The following is a 23,166-nucleotide window of genomic DNA, read 5'->3' on the forward strand; positions in this document are numbered from 1 at the left end:
CTATTTTAAGCCCAGGGGAGCCAGCTACAGAGCGACAGGCTTCATTGTAGGCCGGCTAAAACCTTTAGCACATCAAAAGACTGGGCGCCTTAAAAGCAACCTGTTTCGAATTGTGTTGGGATGGTATGTTGGTGTTGACAAAAGGAGAGAGGCGAAGGCGGAGACGGTAAATTCTTACCAGACATACTCTTCACCGAACACTGGCTGTTCTTTCTCTTCCTCTTCGGCCCATCTGGCCACCTGAGGGAGGGAGGGGTGGGGGGAAGAGAGAGATAGACAGAGACAGAGGGAGAAATAGAGAAAATAGAGTGATTACAGTGTAATGAAAACGCATCGAACAGAGTCATAATCTTCCCCTGCTACTGACCACTCAGAGGTAGTGGATTATGAAAGATCATGAAGGATGATGCTATCTGATCTAATACAGGATAATAGTAACTAATCATCAATTCCTCAGCTATCAGAACAACAACAACACAACAGATTACAGCTTAGACCACATCCATCTTGCTGGTTGAATTGTTTTCATTTTATGAGAGGCCACATAAAGACCCATGATAAAAAATAATAGTCTTTGTTCGTCTCCCAGATACATTCATCTTTTTAGCCCTTTTTTTTCCATGGCACCAGTACTATGAGTGGACCTTATGCAGTTAATGAAGAATACACATCCGTACTGGATAATGAAATCAGCAGTGCCCCGGATACAATTGTATTGGGTCACTTTCTGGTTTAGCAAAGTTTGCGCCGAAAATCAAAAATCAAAGACCTTCCTCTATCGATTCCACTGTTGCCTCCATCTTTCAAGACAGGAGAAAGATTGAGAATTCGATTTGCATGGAATTAGTATTATCAGGGGACGTCTCTCTTCACCAAAATACGGAAGGTAATTAGTGCCAAAAGTTTTGCTTTACAAATTACAGACGTGGCAGATTTGCATGGGATTCAAATCACCAAGGATCTCTGTACAGTAATTAATACAAATCACAATTACAAAACTACCCACTTAAACTTTACTTCACTCTCCAACAACTTTTTCGCTATCACACTGCAACTAATGGTGTAGTCAATTCATTTCCTTTTATCCATTTACTTCCCAACTGTGCTTCCTTGCATCACCACTATCATCGCACTCATCTTTCAGCTGCAGCCAACTATTCCACACTGACAAACGAGGAAATTAGGAAACCATGGTCGGTGTCCTCTGCGGGAGACGAATGGACTTTGGGGGCAAACGGTGTCTGGACTTGCTGGTGGTGTGTGTGTGTGTGTGCACAGTTCAAGTTGGCTGAAGATAAATAGTCTCCAAAACAGCTACGCCGGGGAGGGTGTTTCAGTCTCTTTCGATTTTCCCCCTCCATATGATCTCTTCTTTCTCTGCCACTGTCATTCTGAATCCATTTTCTCTTCGCCTTGTGCCTGAATGCCCCTCTTTTTTTTTGCTTTCAATCACACAACCCACTTTGAAAATATAGATAATTCAGACCGTAGCATAACCGATGCCTTAAGTGTCTCTTTCGATTACTCAAAAGCTCAATGAATCATACCTACTCGAATGGCTCTTGTGCATGCACAAACACTGTCTCTTTCACACACACACATACATATACATATAGTACACACACACACACTCACTCACGGATACAGATAATTCCTTCAATCGCTTTCCCTACGCCTATCTCTTTCTATAATTCTCTATCCTTCCTCTTTTCTCACTCTCGCAGGATAGTCTGCATCAGCTCCTGCCGGCAGATTTGGATTACCATACTCTCCCCCCCTCCCACCCATCTTCCCTCTCCTCCATCATGTCTCCCTCCCTTCCCTCTTTGGTCAACCCCCCTCCCTCCCCTCCCCTCCCCTCTCCTCTCTCTCTCTCTCTCTCCACTTCCTCAACTTCCTCCCCGTCTTTCCTGGTTTCCCTAAATCTCTGCCCAACCTCCTCTCTCTCCTCTCCCTCTCTCTTTACTTCCATCAGCAGTATTAGGTAACAGAAAGCACCACACCAGCTCCACCTCTCTCTCCTCCCTCCCTCCTCCTCTTTCTCTCTGGCTGTCAAGTCCACTCTCCTCTTCCACCCGAAAAAAACAAAAACAAAACAAAAACAAACTAAAACCCTGTGAGGTCTCTCTCAGTTCTCGCTGCTCTTCACGGTCGAGCGAACCGATTCATTTTATTGTGGCGCACATGGCCTTACCAGTGACATGGTGGGAAACTATCAACTATTATAAAGACATATCAGCATTAAACATGGGGAGACACTATTTCCCAAATAAAAAGGTGCATATATTGAGTTTTGGTATGCTCCACACAGTCATAAACTCTTTCGATTCAATACAACCGCGATACGATGTAATAAATAACAGTTCAGTAACAACAAAGTCTGACTGATTTCTGAGCCACAAACCTTTCTAGCAATGGCATTGGCTTGCTAGAATGTAAACAACTATTTAAAAATGCGTAAATAATATAATTGGCAAGCCATCTTATTTGTGATTACTACAGCAGAATAAAATGGAGCTAATATCGCGATTCATTTTTCTGCCCCACGATACATATTGTCACATTTTTGTATCGCGATATATTGAATTTCAATATATTGTCCCGTCCCGACCTCCAATGTTTACCTAACAGGTTCAATGAGGGATTTGGTCAGATTTTTACTAGGGAGGGATTAGCAGACAGGTAGATTGTTGTTTCTACCTCAAAGATCGAAAAGTTAACTGTCCAATCTTGCATCTGAAATGACTCTTCGGCTTTGTGCGCATGAGTCGTAACAGACATGCATCCAGTACCATAGGTAGCACTATAAATACACTAAGGTGCTGTGTTTCTCAAATCCAGAACACCAGAAATATGTGGTATTGCAATTGCAACAAATGATCCTTTAAAAGCAGCTCTTCCAGACACAGGAGCCAGTCTGTACCTGTGTCAGCTGAGAGATAATGTGCTGGGGGTGAGAGCTTCAACAAGAGGGTTGTTCTTCACTTAACAAGGGCTATGAAATCAGTAATGTGCGTGAACGACTGATGTCACACACACACACACCCCCCACACTCTGCTGAAAAGGCACGATGAGCAGAAACCTCAGTGAAGTGAACACAGACTACACCAAGTTCGATTTGGGGGTGATTTCCATGCTAATAAACGCAATTAAAAGCATGTCGCCGGCAAATTAGTTCATAAAGAGTGTTTCAAGAATCATGTGAATGACCGGGCGATTCAGATAAATGTGATTATCACTGGAAAATGCGGATTTGCGGATAATTAAGCTCATGTCATTTGTTTCAAAACAGTGGGGAGAAAATTATGAATATTACGAAGGATGCTGAAAACCCGAGCTGCTTCAAATGGCAGCCAGCTGTTTCTAACTGCTTTCAACACACACACACACACACACACATTTTGTAATTCAGAATGCTTTAGCGTTATCTGTCGTAAACATGCGGCAGGCAACATGGATGCCAGCAGTGGTACACACCCACTTGCAACATACATGCATGCACACTCTCGCAAACACACACAAACAGACACACACAAACTCAGATGAACACACTTATGTACCGACACACACACACACACACACACACCGACCTGTTGATGCAGTACGGCTGCAAGATATGCATGTCTGTCCCTTCGCAGTAATTTCAATAGACGCGCAGTAGAAGTGCAGCAGAGGCTTCTGTCATTTGAGGAGTAGATCCCCTTTCCTAGTTTAGTCTATACACAAAAGTCTCATTAAGTCTTGTTTCGGTGCAAACACACGGTGTTGCTGCCCCGGCTGATCGAGCAGTAGTTCCAGTTCTTCAAGAGCAGACTATGCTGGTCTGCGCGTGTGGATGGCCGCTGCCTTCGCTGATCTATAATCCTCTATAAACCCTCAGCCACTCCCCACACTGAGCAGTGAGACTTTGAAGCGAAGTAGAGTAGAAGAAGAGTGGAAGGGCTGTGGATATCAGCTGAGCTATGTGAGGCGATAGTAGCTCTCTGCCTCAGACTGACTGTTCTGAGGAATGGCTCCACTGTTTATTTCCCTCTCTCGCTCCCTCCCTCCCTCTCTCTCTTCCTGTTGCTCTCGTCCACATGCTGGCCCTCCCCTTCCAGCTTTCACTTTCTCTTCCTCTCTTGCTCTCTCTCCCTCTCTCTCTACCTTTCTCCGTCTGTGTTGTCATGTGTAATCCCTCCCCTGGTGACACGGTCTCCGTCATCGCAGGACATTTCGCCCCGACTCTTGTCTACCTTGCACGGCCCCGCCCACTCTCTGTCTCACTTTCTGCCCCTCTTTTTTTTTCTTTTTTTTTTAACATCAAAGCCCCCGACTGCCCGGCTGCTTCTTTCTCGTCTCTTTGTTTTTGTCTGGCTCTCGCTCGTTCTACCTCCCTCTATTTGTCTAGCACTCTCTCTCCATCTCTGTCACCCTCCATCCCTCCTGAGATTGTATTTCTACTCCTGTCTCTCTCTTTCTCTTTATGCCCTCTTCCCCCTCTCCCTTTCTTCTATTTTTCTCTTTGAAAAGAACTTTTGCTCCTTTCATTTGTCTCCCAGGAGAAGACAAGAAACAAATTTTGCCTCTCCACATCCAAACTCACTTAGGCTTTAATGCTAACTCGATTACATAACAGCAGGCTGACGCAGTTCCCCTTGTACAGCTGAGTGAAGTCTTATGAGGATACAGAGATGCTCGGTGTCTCATCTATTAGATTAGACTGGATTCTGATCCATTTTGGCTGCACGTGTAATCTCGACCAGGAATTGAAAAGGCCCCAGTTACTTTTGGATATTCAATTAACATGATTGATTCATAGACCCGTCAGCAGCGTGGCTAAATGAATGGCAATTGTGTCCGCCTAGCCTCTCCCCATCTTGGCTCTAGCAAACTCAGAGACATGCAGTGGTATCCGCCATCAATAGTGAGGTTGGAAATAATTTTTAAGTGTGGGATTATTTTGCCAAAGTCTCAGGTGAGATTAAGTGCAATATGTGTGAGGCAATGACTATCCAAGGATCAACTAAAGCTACAGTATACCACCAATTTGTGGGCACAATTGGAAAAACATGAGGAACAATATGAAGAGGCCACAGCACAGGCTAAAGAACGGCCCAGCCTAAAACAGTTTATTGACAAGACAGCTTAGTGATCCTGCAATGACCCAAAACCAAAAGAAATGGACAAGCTCACCATGGAGATGATGCCACGATAACCTCCCCTATAATGTGGTAGAGAATAATGGGTTTAGAGGGCTGATGTCCAAAGCAGAGCCAAGGTTCAAGCTCTTCAAGACTGCTGGTCAGGATCTACTGAGACACTTAGGAGCTTAACCGCTGACTTTATTGGCAAAAATTGGACGAGAGTACAAATTGTCTTGAATGTCAAGGCGATGGTCGAGACCCACACTAGTGAGTACATGAAACAGATGTACTATATTGGAGAAGAGGGAAATTGAGACCGAGCATGTGCTTTTGGTTCTTTGAGACAGTGGTGCCAACATGATTAAGGGCATGAGGTTAATGAATATTCCTGACTTGAGCTGCAACGCACACCTTCTCCAGATTAAGAGTCACAGAGGGTGGTGGAGGACTTGGTTGCAAAACTAAGGGGTGTGCCACACAGTTCCACCACTCTGTCAGTCACTTGCAACCATCAGGAAGAGCTTGGTGTCCCCTTACATCCCATCATTCAGGCTGTGGCCACATGGTGTAACTCCATCTTGCATATGATGCAGAGGGTACTTGAGCAGAAGAGGGCTCTCACTGCATGTGCTAGTGATTACGGTCAATTTACATGTCCATCTGCAGAGGAGTGGGACATAACGTCAAACCTAGTCGACACCTTGGGCCCGCTGGAAGAGATCAGTCTGGAGATGAGCAGAGTAGATCCTTCTCTCTCATGCATTGTACCCTCAGCGGGAGTGCTGACCCGTCTGCTTGAGCTAAAAAGACCCAAGAGTAGGGGAATCCAGCCCATGAGGAAACAATGCTGGAGAAGAGAAGAGATTCTCTACAATCAAAGAAAGAAAAGAGGTGGTACTCGCATGTCTTCTTGACTTAAAGATCGCCCCCTGACAGATGAAAACAAAGCACCAGCCTAGCTTGAAGAAGAAGTACACGGCGCATAGGCAACTGCCACACTATCACATGATGGCAGTGCTGACAAAGCTTGGAGGAACAGGCCCGCAGTCTGCTGGACAGCTTCGATGACAACATGCCGTCTTCACAGACCCAGCCAGCAGTGCCTGAAGGAATCCAAGAAGAAATGGAGCGATACTTGAGGCAGCCTGTAATTGACAGAAAGACTGGCAACCCCCTGGAGTGGTGGAGCCACAACAGTGACCGCTTTAAACACTTGTCAATGCAGGCAAGGAAATGCCTTTCCCCACCACCTTCGTCAGTCCCCAGTGAGCGGGTATTCAGCACTGTGGGAAACATTTACGATGACAAACAGAGCTCCCTAACTGGGGAAAATGCAGAAAAACTCTGCTTCCTTCATTACCTGTCTCTCTTGGACTGGCAGTACTGAAGCCTAGTAGGTTACAGGTCTACAAGATGACCTATACAATTGTTTTGAGAATCATAAGTTGAGTTGAACTGAAATCATTTTGCCTTCAATTGATTTGACATTTTCCTGACGCAAAAGGAAACATCAATTTCTTATAGTCTGGGGGAAACTTGTAAATGTATATATATGATTTCATATAGGGCAATATACACCCATTTATTGGTATTGGACCTAAAAATTGTATATTGATCAGGCCCTAGTTAGCAGACCATTGCTGTATCTTCCTTTTTTTAAGGACTCAAGAATAACTTGAGCCTGAGTTTTACAGACATGCAAGCAATCATTTTTTTCAGAGAAAGTGACACTTTTTTCAAAGGGTGGATATTTTGTTCGTTGCCTCCTCGCCCTCTCCTCTTTTATCTCCTCTTACCCACCCTTTTCCTCCTCTCATCTCTTCCTTTTTACTGACAATGTCATCCTTTTGTCAGGCCTCAACCAAAGCACTGACAGTTTTATTACTATGACTAAGCTTATGCAAAAAAAGTTGGTTCGATTCCAATGGTTTTAAAAGGGGTGATAGAGTCGCTTTCATCTGGATTCCCTTGTCAGTTGATTTCATTAAGGAAGCAGGTGGTTGTACACACACACACACACACACACGCACACACACACACTAACCACAACCCATTCCAACCATAACAAACACTCAAAATACTCAAATCATAAATGCAACCACTGTCTCATTTTGTCAGGAGTCTTGAGTCAACCTTTTTATCGACTCTTTTGTCCCAAAGTTTATGAGACCATGTGGTTATTGTGAGATCTTTATATTCCCCCCCCGAGGGCCCAGGCCTCATGGTGGGAAGCACAGCTCTACAGGCAGAACTTTGTTAGCAGGGAGCAGAGCGAAGTACAGCACAGGACAGCCTACAGGGCAACATCGCTGTCATGTGTAAAGCATCCGTTTTCAGAGCACTGTGTCATAGGATGGTGTAGTGGTTACGACTACTGCCTCTAGAACCACATGTACCCAAGATGCCCTGGGCCCCAATCCTGCCAGAAACGGCTCTCCTGTGTCTCTTCTGCGTCCCTTTCAGCCGTACAACTTTCTAAATACAGGACAATAAGTGAACACTACCTTAGCGCTAGCTACATGCATGCCAGCTGAAGGTCTTGGCAACAGAAAACACAACAGTGAAATATACAATCAAATCACCAATAATAACCAACTAACAAAAACTACCATTACTGCAAACATACACTTGGCAAGCCCATTTACAATGAAGGAGTCCAAGAAACAACATGGTGGTGTTGGTTTAATACGTCAATCCTATTACTTAAAGTTTAATTGAAACTGATTTCTTGACCCTGCCAATACACCCACAGGATTTATATTGAATCAAGTCTCTATCTCCATTATTTTTACAGTTATGGATTAAAAATAAATTGCATTTTTCCTTGGCCCAAGGCCCATCAGTCCGCCACATTTCATGGAAATCCATTCACACATTTTTGAGATATCCTGCTAATACACAAACATTGGCAAAAACATAACCTCCTTGGTGGAGGTAAGTATGAAAAAAACAAACAGACAAATGTACTATTCAGAAAGCATACCCCTTTTGAAGTAATCACAAATGTCCTTTAGCCTACAATTAGGTTGGCAGTAAACAACATTGATTTAGACCACATCATTGGCAATCACTTAAGAAACCTGTCCACAGCTGAATCTCTTAGTACATTGGCATAAATTCACCTCAGCTGACTATCAGACTGACAGGGAGACAATACACTCCAGATCGCTTAACAACACACAATACTCAGCAGGGGTAACTTTGAAAGGAAAAAATCCACACAACGTTTAGGCCAGCTGAAACGTTGTAACTGAACTTAGGTCAGATCTGCTGTCAGATACTAGACCTGCTGAGGAGTACAATACCATCCAGTGGCTAAATATGTTTATACAGCAAAAACAAGGTCAGATTTTTTTGTAAACATAACCCAAAGGTGATCCCACTGCAGGTCCATGTTTTATTTCACTTTTGTGTGAAATCACCACCGAAAATACCCCCAAAGAAAATGGCTACTAGCACAAGCGTTTCAGAAATGCACATTTGAACAAGGACCTACTGAAAATCCTACAGTCAACAGGTGATATCAGCAACATCAGCACGTGTAGACGTCTGACCTTCTGACAAGCATAATAGTACTGAGGGGAGTGGACTGGCTGTTCTCTGTTAAAGAATGAAACATTTTGTAACTCAGTAATTTGGTTTTTGACATTATTTACTTGAACTAAAAGTAATTTTCATGCTAAGATTATCTTGGCACCAATATCTCCATGGGGAGAAACCCTGCCTGAAACCATGACATCCTGCTGTCTGGTCACATGTAGCCAGGGGTTAAATTGGATGTGCTTGTGTGTGTGTGTGTGTGTGCGCACACGCGGAGGGGTGCTGCGCAGTGCGGTCATGTGGTTGTGCATTGACAGTGACACACTGTGATTAGATTATTGATTATTGAATTGTGTTTCATTTCCAGTGGTAACAAGATAAATAATAACCATAGACTTAATTTGTAAAGAACATCACATTACATTTTATATTGTTGTTTTGGTTTATAGAGAGCTTTGCAGGGAAACCAGAAGAGCAAAGCAAAACAGAAATCCTTTGTTCTATTTGTTTAATAAAACAATGATATAAAATATACAAAGCAATTAAAGAATGAAATGAAAACAGCAGATTCAATATTATAATATTAATAATATATCAAATAAATAAAATAGCGACATTTAAGAGGACACAATCATCCCTCTTTCTTGAAACATGGCAAAATAAAATATCAGGCAACATTTTCCACCTCATAATGGATTCATTAAGGTCTTGCATGGAATGAAATCCCCCTTTCCTTACTTGTCCTTGACACACACTTTGGCAGGTCAAGTGGCCAAGAGGCTTATGAACGAATACAGTAGCTCTTGTTGTTGCTTCTGCTGCTTCGGCTAATGAACTCAGTGCACAACTACAGCTGGGGTTATCCAAGGACACGGCTCGGAGGAGAGAGGGAGAAGAGGGAAAAAAGGCCTGTGGAGGAGGAATACAGCCTATTTATCTATCTGTCTACCTACAGAGCCTTGCTGTTTCTGTTAGTGTCATCGGTTTCTTAACAATACACATATACACATTTGCAGGAGGGAAAATGCTTAGTTAGTGATGTGCCATCACTAATCGGTGCACAAATACATATATTTAAATTGGATAGCTATTACACTGGAGGGGAATGTATGAAAATGGGCAAAGAGGGATAATGCGATACTTATACTTTGATTATAGGGTTATATGGGGATAATACCCCCCGTAAGTCTTCGTTACTGTGATTATAGGTTTGATTGCTAAGCAGCTAGGTTGCAGCCACCATCAGTGGCTGCAACCGTTAAACCGAGGTCCTGACTCTGTGGTCAATAAAGATCCCATCGGCACTTATCGCAAGAGTAGGGGTGTAACCCCGGTGCCCTGGCAAAATTCCCAAACAGGCCTTCCTTCCATCATGGCCACCTAATCATCCCTCGTTACCTAATTGGCTCTTTCAGTCCTCTACTCTCCACTGAGACAGCTGATGTGTGGTGAGCGTTCTAGCGCAAAACTGGCTGCCGTGCATCACCCAGGTGGGTGCTACACACCGGTGGTGGATGAGTTGAGTTACCCCCCTCCCCCCCCCCCCCCCTCCATATGTGAAGTGCTTTGAGTGCCTTGAAAAGCGCTATATAAATGTAATCAATTATTATTATTATTATTAGTGCCCAAAAACACCCAGGAGAATGACGTGCGTTTTGGCTCTGAAATCCAATATAAGTGCACTGTCTGAAAAGTTTACTTCAATGTGGAGTACACCAGGCCTGGGCCACATAATACTTGTAAATAAATATTAGCATTTGCTTTGAGCGCCAGATGGATGGGGTTTACCGCATCAGGACAATTCAGATATTGTCAAGTTGTCTAACAGAAACGCAGTGAATTGACTTTCAAATACTTTTTCTGTGTACTTTTTCCTGCTGATGTGATTTTGTTTCATGAACAATAGTTCTGGCTGGCAAGTGCAAAATGGAAGAGAATTTATTACAGCCATTTAAAGCTTCCCAGTTCTCTACAGCTTTTATTTGAAAGGCTACAGGAATAAATATCTCAAAAAGAATGCTTGGAGAACAGCTGGATTCATCACAGGAGTCGATTGTAAGCTCTGAGGTAAAAGGAGTTATTTCTTAGTTATTTTCTTATTATATTTTTAATGCTAGCTATGTTAACTCATCAAAACGATGTAACGCTATGAAAGGCAACACCAAAGCAGCGAAAAATGTGTGATTTGACTGTTCGAAACTTTGCAGCTGCAGACCGCTACATACAATAGATGCACTTAGAGCCTCTCACACCGCCCACAATCTGTCAGAATACAACACATCAACCAAGTTCCTCGCAGTGTGAACGCCTGGTTAGAGTTACACATATTCCACCCAGGTCTGATGTACACACACAGGAAAGAGAAAGCTTCACAGATAATTAGCTCCTTGATTATGAACAACAAATTACATTGAATTTGGCTAATCAGGTTGATTGGCCTGGAACTCCGCAAGAACAAACAAGCATCGTCCTACTGCAGGCTGGTGCGCTGTACATTCACATACCAGGAAGTAGTCAGTGCAGGAATTCACTATTTTGGTCAGCGATTCTCTTGGCTACACCCACACTTTGCTACCACAGCACTTTGGTGTTAACAGGTGGAGTTCTAGCTAGAAAAGCTAGAAAATAGACAGGGGCCAGCAATTGAATTCCAATAGCAATGGCTAATGAACGTGACATGATACTCACAACTGATAAGCTTTAGATAGAACCATAGGTACACATAACACACACACACACACACACACACAGAGAGGAAGAATCCCTTCATTAAGTTGCTAATTAAATTGCCATGCTGAAAACCAAATATATCCTGGAATATTTAGAGGCTTCACGCTGCAGTTAATTCTCCAACACACACGTATGCATGTGCACACACACACACACACACACACACACACACACACACACACACACACAAAGTTCTATTTCAGCATTGCAAATACAGCTCCAGGCTAGGTGAATTTTTGCATCCATGTCTGAATGTGCATCTGTGTGCATGTGTGTGTGTGTGTATTTCAAGCACTCAGTGACTCAGAAATCACAGGAGGGAGGGGTCAGGGCATGAGGCAGCGCTCACAAGAACACGTGCATGCTCAATGACATCCTGTGATACACACACACACACACACACACACACGCACGCACGCGCACTTGCACGCACACACACACACAGCGACAATCCCCTGTTGGCGTCACATATTGATGTGTCCTGAGCTGTCCTCTGCTTTCTGAGGCTCCATCTGCCCTCACTACTCCTAATCCATCTCTCTCCACTTCACTAATCCACACACACACACACACGCGCGTGTGCACGCACACACACACACACACACACACAAACACACACACACGCACACGTCCACTTGTGGGTAGAAGTACGCAAGCGTTCACACATACCCATAAATGCACACACGCACATAGGTGCAAACACACACAGACACACATCCTTGCTGACGGGAAGACAGATGCACACACCTTCATGCACACACGTACACACACGAGCATGCTGTACACATACACACATGCTCGCAGGCAGATATACACACACCCACATGGACACACACTCAAACGTATGCACATGCAAACACACACACTCATTCATATCCATCACATGTAATAAACCAAAGACAACACAGCACCAGACACAAATACAATACAATCACATAAACACAGCAGGAATAAACATAATACTGTGTGATGAAAAATGAAATTCAACACACAGATACACACACACACACACACACACACACCCCAAATGGACGCTCACCCACACAGATACACAAATGGACACAGACAGACAGACACACACACACACACACACAAGAACAACTTGTTTGCGCAGACCAAACTGCTTGCTTTCATCCAGAACTCTGGCCGAGTTGGAACAGATATTCAGAGCAACAACTTGGATCAAGCGTTGGCTTGCCAATTAAAAACAAGACAAACAAAGGCACTCTCATATCTCTCTCATCTCTCTCATACGCCATTGTTTCTCCTGCTACACCATGCTGTAGCTGTGAGTATATGCAGGCTACTATTATTGTTGTTTTTGTTAGGATTCTTCTTCTACTACTTCTTTTTCTGCCCATCTGTACCTCAGAGACCGTAAATCCTACAGCAACCAAATTTAGTGAATAGGTTTCAGATCTCCCCCACTACTCAGGCAACAAAACTTACACTGATTGGTCAGATGGTGGCGTTATAAAAAGCAACTTTACATTTTGGCCAATAACTCATATGTATTGCATGTATTGGGTTTCATTTCAGTCGTGACAGTTTTCTGCCATTTTGAATTAGATGCAATACCAATTTTTCGCCATTTCTCCCGTAAAGTTAATCCAATCTCGACAAAATTTTGCATACAGAATATATGGACTTCCAAGATTTTGGCTATAACTCAGAGTTTTGAAACTCCAAACTGTTTGGCCATGGTGTACGAATGAAGTTGATGGCGAAGACGCGCAGACAGAACGCTAACCCAAACTTCAGATACATATTTGGGATGGACCCCAGAGTGTGACAGACTACATTCGATTCAAATTTCTCCTACAAAGTTGCATTAATTGCCACCAAATTTGACACACAGCATATTTCAACTGCCTATATCATCTTTGGATTACAGAATTTTGATACTTTGCTCAAGGGCAAAGTTGTCTCATTTCCTCTTGGATCCCGCCAATTTTTCCATTTTTGCTATGATATATAGGATCTGGTCTCTAAAAGTGTTGTAAATCACCTACTGTCCTTTAAAAAGTAGCACAATTTGTTTTGATTTTGCGCTATAAATCATTTTGTAAGAGCATTCATTCATTTGGGAATGATGAAGTCTGATTCACTAACATCCAGTGGTGTACTGGTAGTTGAGGAAGAGGAAGGTGCTGCTGCAGAGGTGTGTATATTATGATCTCCATATACAGTATGTGATGATGGTACTTCAAACCAACACAATCAAAGGAATATGCATAAGTACACACACACATACGCACATTCATGTACACACACACAATCTCTCTCTCCAACATCTAGGATGGAGAAAATGGGATTGCCTTGCTCAGTGTTTGTGTTCATTCGTGTGTCTGCTGAACCCGGCCTTTGTGAATTAATGAAGGGGTGTGGGGAGTGTGTGTGTGTGTGTGCGCGCACACGTGAGCTCATGTGCCAGAGGAACGGACAGAACACAGATGGCAGTGTGACTGAGCGTTTCGCCTTGCGTTTCACCTCTCCCCAAAAATACAGTAACCAGCCATTCCTCTGCATCCCTCCCTCTATCCGCCCGTCCAGACAGCCCTCCATACATCCCTCCATCCACCATCCATCCATGAGTGCATTCATTCATCCATCCATCCATCAATCCATCCATCCATGCCTGCAGCCACCCTTTCATCTGTCAATTCTGTCAAATCCGCTGTTAATCCCTGCTTTCCTTTAATGTTTACATCAAAGATGGAAACACACATGCGTGCACACACACAAACAGTCACACACACACACACACACACCAACAGGCACACGCACATGTCATCACATCCCCACACACACTCTCTCTCGCTCTCTCTCTCTCTCACCGTTTCTCATCTCCCTCTGATGAGTTGGTGTCCTGCTCGTTGGACATTGGCTCCATTCAGCCTCAGTCCCATCCAGCAGCCAATCACAGGACAGTGAGGCGGGCCACGACCTCGCCAGTCTGCTCAGCATTCGCCGGCAGCCCCGTCAGTCGAAGGCCATCTTTCGGTCTGGACAGTGATTGGCTGGGAGGAACATGGTGGGCGGGACATCGGTGGAAGCTGGAGAAAGCTGGAGGGGCAGAGAGACAGAGAGACAGACGATTAACAATCGTGCGGTTAAATGTTACATTACATTGAAAATTCATACTATTATATAACATATTACATAATGTATTAGACCCTCTGGTTTTCCCCCTGGGCTTTTTTCCTAAAACAAAAAATGGGTCGCAGCACTGAAAATAGGCTGTGCCACATAAATATACACATTTTCCATTCAGAATTCCATAGTTTCTCCATACTTTACTTTCTAAATTGGATTTGAAGACACTATACTGTTCAGTACAGTGTGTGCTGACATAATGGCTCGGCATGATTGTAAACTAGGACATACTCTAATGCTGTTGTCATATGAAAACTGCGTAACTCCAAAATTTAGATTTTAACTTCAGTGGAAGGATTTTCTATAGATTGGAAGAATTCTGCTACCCTTCAGCTTATGAAACCCTTTCAAAACCCATTGGATAAATTCAAATATATATATATATGTTCTTCAGGCAAAAAAACAAGACAGTTTTCCATCATGCCTGAAAAGCATCAATTTTGGAGATAGGTTTTCACCCGACAGCGACGACAAAGGAAGACTATCCTTCACAACAACAACAAAGATTCACAAGATGTGAATTGATAGTGGGTCAAAAACATCATATGTGTATAACAACAATATTCTTTCATACTTTTCCAAACGTCTCTGCACAGTTCCCAAACTTTTCAACACTTTTCAATGGCAATCATCGCCTCGCAATCTCACTGAAGAACAGTTCAGCTTTCATCCTTTTGTCACTCAAAAGTCTGGCAAGTGTATTTTATTGCAGTTTAACCTTTTACTGCAATGAAACTGCTTTCAAACGTTAACAGCATGAGCAAAACTTTATTGATCCATTAAAAGAAATAAACAGCTTAAGACGATTGTTTTAAAAACAACTGTCACTCTGTTCCGTCTGTATTTCACGAACATTTATGGCGCCTTGTTTTTTAAAGAGACTTTTGGCAGGATTTATTTTATGATATTGTTGATTTAAAAGGTGTTGATGACAGCTTCTTATTTTCTGTAAATATATAACCTATCCTATATATCCTTATTTCATATTTACTCTTTATAAAATGTACTACCTGTAAACACTATCCTTACTGTAGACTTGCAGGGTTCAAGTGAGCTTTTGTCCCAAGGGGCAAACAGCGCTGCCAAGTTGAAAAAGCACACATGAAAATTCAGCAGCGCAATTTACCTAAATCCCTCTCAGAGGTCCTGTAAGTAGCTTATAGTATATTAAGTCTGGCTGTAGCCTATTTCTCCTATTAGACGCAGGACTGTTGTGGTAAAGGGATTGCAAACGAAACACAGAAATGGTATTGTGAGTGTAGACCAGGCTCTGTGAAGTCTGTGGTCAGCATGCTCCGAGGGAATTAAGGGGTGAAGCGGGCCAAGGGGTCAGATGTTTTGAGCGCCGTACCTTCAAGTTCAACATGATGAAATTTCTTTTGTTTTCAGAACAGCAGCTTGCATGCGTGTGTTAAAAATAGCTTCTCTCACTATTGAATTAAATCTTTCAAAACAACACAGTTACCTGAAAGCTCACTACCAGAAATAGCCTAGGAATTTATATACTTCAACAAGGGAAATAAAAAAGCACTCGTTTATTTAATGAGCCAGCCGACTCCCTTGATACTTCTTGACAGTGTGGATTTGTCTAAAGAAACTCCATATTAGATGCTTTTAATAAGTTTCCTGGTGCACAAACCACACCTTAAAAAACATACTGGATTATTTTATCTACCTCAAATTCTGGGTTAAGCCTGTTGGGGCCTTAGGTTGGGGTAGTTCCATTATGTTGGGTAGTTTTGTGCGACTCAGCCACTGGGTTTGTGTCTGGGTCAGCCCTTCAACGCAGACAGATAGTCCCAGTCCCCCCCCCCCGACACACACACACACACTCCCTTCCCAGCCGCTGGGTTACTTCAACCCTGCCGCTGGCTCAGTTTATGGGAAGTGGTGCAGAAAAGGCGCTGGTGTGTGAACCGGCATCGTTCCCTCGGACCGAGCGGTCCTTGGGGACGGACAAATAGACACTTTTTCATGTTAACTTAAGAAAGGCTGGTATCTGCTAGAGATTCTCAAACACTAAACTTGCACCAGACAACTTGGAAGGGTGCCACTGCCTACTGCGCTATAAAAGCCCATTATAACCCATCTGGGGGTAACAATTGTGGCTAAAGGCTATAGGATGGAAGCTGCAGTTCCTGGAGTCAAGTTAATTGGAACAACACTGTTGTGTGAAAATTGTGTAACTTCAACTTTGGTGATTTTCATGTCTTCACTTCAATTGAAGGATTACATGCTCCTCTATGGGTGGACAAAATTCCCATTGGATAATGTCAAAAATACATTGTCATCAAGCTAAAAACAAGGCTGCTTTTCTTAGTTCCTGAAAAGTTGACATTTTGGAGATACAAGGTTTCACATGACAGTGACGATAACATGCCACTAAATGCTTCTCTTCCACTCCTTCTCCACTGTGTTGATTTTTTTAACAAAATGCTTTTAAGCACAGCTGTGTTAGATAAATTATGCTGTGTCTTATGAATTAAACAGACTTCTTTGCAAATTTATGCTTGTGTATGGATGGATGTGAGAGTTGAATTACCTATTTTAAGATTACTTGTCTTCTGCATTTTTTTTTGACCCAGCATTCTAGTCAATATGAACCAGCATTTGGGTTAAGTAATCAACACAACACACTGGATTGAATTTATCTAGTGTGTTTACTCAGCAGATGAGTCAAAGAAAACTAGCTTATTTTCAACCAAGCAGTACTCTACAACACTATATCACATTTTTGGCCCACCACTGCTCAGTGCTTATTACCATGTGAAGTGCACAAGGTGCCAGGTGAGGGCACCAGAGTCACCACAACACCGGTGGTCTGCATATGAAAGCGACCTGAGCTGACCTCCTGGTTCCTGGGCAACGTATAGCGAGCGGAGGCTTTCGCTCACACCATCTGGTATTTACATGCTGACTGGGAGCAACACAAAATGGCCACTGGGTATGATAATATGGTTGCTATTTCAGTATGGCTGATTCACCGAATATACATGAGAGTGTATGTGCATGCGAAGGTGGTAAATGTAATGTAATACAAGAAACTAACAGAAACTAAGTGCCTTGCTCAAATACACTGATTCTTGTTTAGGGAGAGAAAAGCTGCATTTTTACACACACAATACACACACAATCAAACATTCAACATTCTGCATCTATTCTGTGACTCTCCCCCACTACTCCATCAGTACTAGAGCCAATTCTGACCGTTTTTTCCACATATTTTAGCACATTAGTAACACTTCAGACGGCTAAATCCACACCGAGATGAGGCAAAACCTGTTTTCTGTAATGTGAGACATTTAAATAACATTATAAATATTCCACTCTGTAATGAGAACAAATCAAAAAATAAGTATGAAGAACTTGTAAATGTTGCAGTATGGCAGCATAATTTTTGACTTGCAACCAGAATAACCAAAAAAATATAGATAAATAACATAACACTGATGTCTTCAAAAAATGTTCAAGGTAAAATGTTAGAGAGCAGCAGCATTCTGAACATTGCACTTTGACCAGTCATCTCTGCCATTGTTAGAATTTAAATGACAGTATTTGCCAACTAATTAGTCACACTGCTACCGTTTAGAGTGAACATAATTGGGTGAAATGATAGACCGACCTGGCTCAAAATATATTATACATATTTGCACATAATGCACCGGGATAGGAGGGTTTACCACATCACAACATATTACCATAACGTCAGGTAACTTGTCAATCATAGAAAAAGTACATTAAATTTACTTTCACATAGTCTAAACCTTCCACTGTGGCAAACCCCGACCCATCTGGTGCTTCAAGTAGGTTAAAGCGAAAGCTAAAAATAATTTGCAAATACAGTGTGACCAAGGTCTGGCAGCAGCTGCCTTTTGATTAAATTATTTACCAGCCGATTATTCATAACTCTGGACGGGATTGTGTGAAATGACTTGGTTGCTACGCCTCATTCTAAAGCAAAATGTAATATAAGAAAACAGACAGCAGGAATTTAATTGTTAAGGGAGATGAAGTCCAATTTTGTTTAGTAAAGCATAGGCTATATGAAGAAAAAAAAAGCATGTTCTGCAATTGTACTGTTTTGAAAGACCTCTAATAACTGTATTTAACACATTTGAATACATTTTACGGCCTTAGATTTAGATAATTTGTTCTAAGACTTTTTCAGACTACCTATAAAAGGTAAATCTGGCTTGATAAGCTCCACTTCTCCGGTTCTGACAGTAGATGGCGTGAGAGTGTGATGGATCAGACGGACCTTGTACTTAACGACATGCTTCAGTAACCAATGACGATTCAAATAGTTGCACATGCACACACAGACGCACAAACACACATAAGGAGAAGCTCTCATCGTCAAAATTGTCTTTATAGATTGGATCTAATAACAGGGTTCCCCCACTGAGGCCCTGATGAAAAACTCTCATCATCATTGTGCATCAAGGACCTAAAGATTTGACTCCTTCCTGGTTTGTCAATGTTGTGTTCCAGCTCAGAAAACTTCACTTAGGCCTGAAATAAACAGCTGAAAACCACCAGCTAATGCAATGAACGTATGAAACCAGCTGAAAAACACATTCTGGTACATTCCTGCAAAGTGGCCCATTTGTAAAATTCCCTAATATTCTCTGACTTCCCCAGAGAAATGCTCAAATTCCCCGGGTTTCCCTGTCTGGGAAATTCCAAGATAATTCCAGAAATTCCGTGAGCGGCGGGGGAACACTGTAAGAACCGTGAAATGGAGAAGGATTTTCAGGGGGGAAGGAAGTCAAAGTGGCGAGAAGATTGAATTGAAAATGAACCGACGCGCGCTTTGACACCGCCACACACACACACACACACTAGGTGGGGCCCAGAGACAGAGACTATAGAACGATCAATGCACATAATACTGTACATACCGATCTGTCTGGAAAAACAACTTGGCAATTAAGAGATTATATATCAGTGTTACAAAACACTCTCTCACACACACACACACCTCACAGGCTTTGATAATCTTATTCTCTCAGACATGTACATGCACACACACACATTCAAAGCCATGGAAAAAAATATGCGTGCATTTCTATGCATGCAATGTCTGTCCCTGCCTCTCTCATTATCTAAATACACAGATGTGCACTTATGCAACTGTACACACACACATTGACTCATATACAAGTACAATGGTACCCGCATGTATGCTCATAACTGTGCACACACACACACACACACACACACACACACACACACCTCCAGTCTGCCTCAGAAGAGGGAGACCTTGGATGGCGTCCAAGCTGATTAAATGGAGAGAAGCAGCACAGCGTGATCAAAGATGATTGTCTCCCTCTTTCCCCCTCTCTCCATCTCTTTCTCTATCTCTGTTTCCTCCTCCTCTCTCTCCATCGCTCTTTCCGTCTCACTCTGTCCTCACTCTCTCTCTTCCTCCCTCTCTCTCAGCAGAGTCACCGACGGGGCAGAGCGGAATCAGCAGAAAAACGGTTAGCATGGACAGAAAAAAAAAAAGCATAAGTGTAGCTAACTGGCCTAAAAGGCAAGCTAAAAATAATGAGGGCTGAACATTTTTTCTCATTTTGCACAATTTTCACGACTCACTGCGAATGTAACTTTCCCAAGGGGTTGCCGTAAATAAGACTGCGTTCTTGGTCAATTTGCCTGGGAAAATAATACAGTTCCTAGAGGACACTCATCACGACTGGAGACAACTTCATTGTTCAGAAAATAGGTTTTCTCTTGCCTCTGTCTTCCACAAAGGAAAATACACTGGAAATGAGATGTTAACTGGTGGTTAGCGTAATAGAATATCATGCATGTCTCCAAATGTGTTTAGAAGTATGTAAGTGATGTATCATGTGACATTTGGACACCTTACATGAGTGCCTACTTGTTTAACATGGGTGGCCTAAATGATCCAGTATATGATGACTTGATGACGTGAGATGTGCATCTGGTTTTGTCTCTCTATGTGTGTCAGCTGTGACTTCATCAGTTGCTGCATGATAAATGAAGCTAAAATCAGACAGACTAGGAGGCCACACCAGGCTAAAACCCGGACTTAGTGGGCCAAGTCAGGTTAAAGCCCATTAGGCCATTCCGGGCTAAGATGATTTTATTAGAGTTAAACAGTTAATGACCATTAAGAAGTCACAATATGTCATTAAGCAGACCTGGGTCAAGCAGTACCTGCAGATACTCTGCATGGTTTGTTTTAGCCTACCTGGGTGCAGTGTTCTGAGATGCCCTTCTGCACACCACTGTTGTAAAGAGCTGTTATTTGAGCATTTGTGGTCTTTCTGTTAACTTAAACAAGTCTGCCCATTCTCCTCTGACCTCTCTCATTAACAAGCCGTTTTCGCTCGCTGGATGTTTTTTGTTCATCGCACCATTCTCTGTAAACTCTGGAGACTGTAGTGTGAAAATCCCAGGAGAACAGCTGTTTCTGAGATGCTGAACCAACAATCAGCCCACGGTCAAAGTCACTTAGATCACGCATCTTGCCCATTCTAATGTTTGGTCGAACAAAAAACTAAACCACTTCACCATGCCTGCATGCTTTATATACTGAGTTGCTGCCACATGATTCGCTGTTTGGAGGAGCAGGCTATTTGCATTAATGAGCAGGTGTACCTAATAAAGTGGCTGGTGAGTGTAGATTTGCTAACAAAATGCATGTAGAAAAAGGAGCTGAAACTACTAAAAACAATTATCTCTACATCTGCAATGTCATATAATGTCAATTTAGAATACTTTTCTATAGCAATTTATTAGTATTTGACTCTAGCCTCTCCTTTCCAGAGGTGTGAACAAGTCCACTTTGCTCGAGTCCCAAGTCAGTCTCAAGTCTTGAGGCACAAGTCTCAAGTCAAGTCCCAAGTCGAAATGTAGATTACCAAGTCAAGTCCATGTCATTAATGTCAAGTCTCAAGTCTAAATGTAGAACAGCAAGTCAAGTCAGAACAAATCAAGAGTCCAGTATCAATATCTTAAAGAAAACTAAATATCTAGGACTTTTCACTGCAATATGGTTTTAATAGGATAAAAACTTGGTAAGAGCATCATGAGTTTGATTTCTATAATCAGTTTCAACTTCAATAAATTCAATCATTCCATACAAATTCAGAAAACAGAATTTAAATTCAGTCGTCTGCTGGAACAAATCTCATCACTTTCAATCTAAGTCATTTACACAAACACAAGATCTCAAGTCAAGACTTTAGAAACCTTTTCAAGTCATCAAAGTACAAGTCAGAGTCAAGTCCCAAGTCACCAGAACCCAAGTCAAGTCAAGTCTCAAGTCTTCTCTTAATGCATCAAGTCAAGTCTCAAGCAGTTAAAACTGTGACTAGAGTCCCCACCTCTGCTCCCTTCACACCTCTCACACACTCCTTTCTTTCCTTTCATCTCCTCCCACTAAACGTTGAGTTCTAAATGTCTTTTCCTATAGAGCATGTGCAAACTTTAACACCCAACATCTCAAAACCTCTCAGAAATGCAAAAGGGAAACTGTTAATTCCAAATCTGTGCCCCCCCCCCCCCCCCTCTTTTTCAGCTCTCTTCTCCCATTCCTCACTCCGTTGCGTCTTCATTTTCGCCCTCATTCTTCCCAATCACCATCTCGCTTGGTGCCAGCGGCATCATCTCCTCCTCCACTCCTCCCTCGCTCCACTTTCATTCTTTTATTTACAGCAATCTTCTGCTCGGCTCTATTCATTTCGTCCCTGTGTTCATTGTTTTCCCTGCTCTCATTGACTATGTATGGCTGTCATTTCTCTGCCAGCTACTGTAATTACCAAGCGATGAGAGTGTCTGTGTGTGTGTGTGTGTGTGTGTGTGTGGATGGGTGGGTGCTCGCATGTGCGCATTCATGTGTGCATTTTTTAGCAAGTACGCATGTATGAGTGCACTTCACCCAATTGTGTGAGCATGTCTGTGTGTCTGCGTCTGTGGGTGTGTGCCTGCAAACAATCGTGTATGCATTAATGAGTAAACATGCATGCGGTTCTGCATTTGTGTGTGTTTGCGTGTACAATTTTGTGTGTGTGTGTGTGTGAGTGATGGTGTCTGCAGGTGCACGTTTGTGTGAGCATTTATGAGCAAACATGCGCAAGTGCATTTGAATAAGGCTGTGTTTGTGTGTGCATTTGTGCCTTAATTTGTGCGTGCGTGTGTGTGTGCGTGTGTGTGTGTGTGAGAGAGTGTGTGTGTGCTGAGGGAGCTTGGCGGTACCGCTGAGATAGCGGACAGCTGTCTAGCTGTTTATCTCTTCAGCACAATAAATTTGTTTCTTTTCTCTCTTTTGCATAACATCCATTTTCTCTCTCTCTCTCTCTCTCTCTCTCTCTCTCTCAAACTGTAACTCACCTTTTCCCCTCCCCTCTGTTCTATCCAGACTTGTGGCAAATGTTTCACTGATTGTTTCTTACTGTAGAAGAGCTATCCTTCTGTCCAACAGTCTGGTGTGCGTTTTTGCGCAAACTTTTGAAATGTCGCAAAAAATAAAATGTAAATTAGGTGTGCTTCCATCAGCTGGGTTGAAGCGAATAAATTGGCTTCCTACATGTAAAAAAACATTCAGTATCAGTAATTACAGTACTTCATAAATCACATTAC

General features: G+C 42.6%; 1 protein-coding gene across 2 annotated transcripts in view; it reads right to left on the reverse strand.

Moving 5' to 3' along the window:
- Positions 1 to 23,166, reverse strand: part of LOC139914990 (thyroid hormone receptor alpha-like) — a 55,521-nt gene that overhangs the window by 13,160 nt on the left and 19,195 nt on the right. Inside the window, exons 2-3 of one of the 2 annotated variants that reach the window (XM_078284500.1) lie at positions 14,235 to 14,463; positions 179 to 240 (exon numbers count right to left, since the gene is read on the reverse strand). In XM_078284500.1, coding sequence (XP_078140626.1) covers positions 179 to 240; positions 14,235 to 14,290 — 118 coding nt within the window. In that variant the 5' untranslated portion in view covers positions 14,291 to 14,463. Of the gene's footprint in view, positions 1 to 178; positions 241 to 3,591; positions 3,700 to 14,234; positions 14,464 to 23,166 lie in introns of those variants that run through there. The other variant, XM_071903464.2, reaches the window with a different exon arrangement.

This window comes from Centroberyx gerrardi, chromosome 7, assembly GCF_048128805.1.
Source record: "Centroberyx gerrardi isolate f3 chromosome 7, fCenGer3.hap1.cur.20231027, whole genome shotgun sequence".
Lineage (NCBI taxonomy): Eukaryota > Metazoa > Chordata > Actinopteri > Beryciformes > Berycidae > Centroberyx > Centroberyx gerrardi.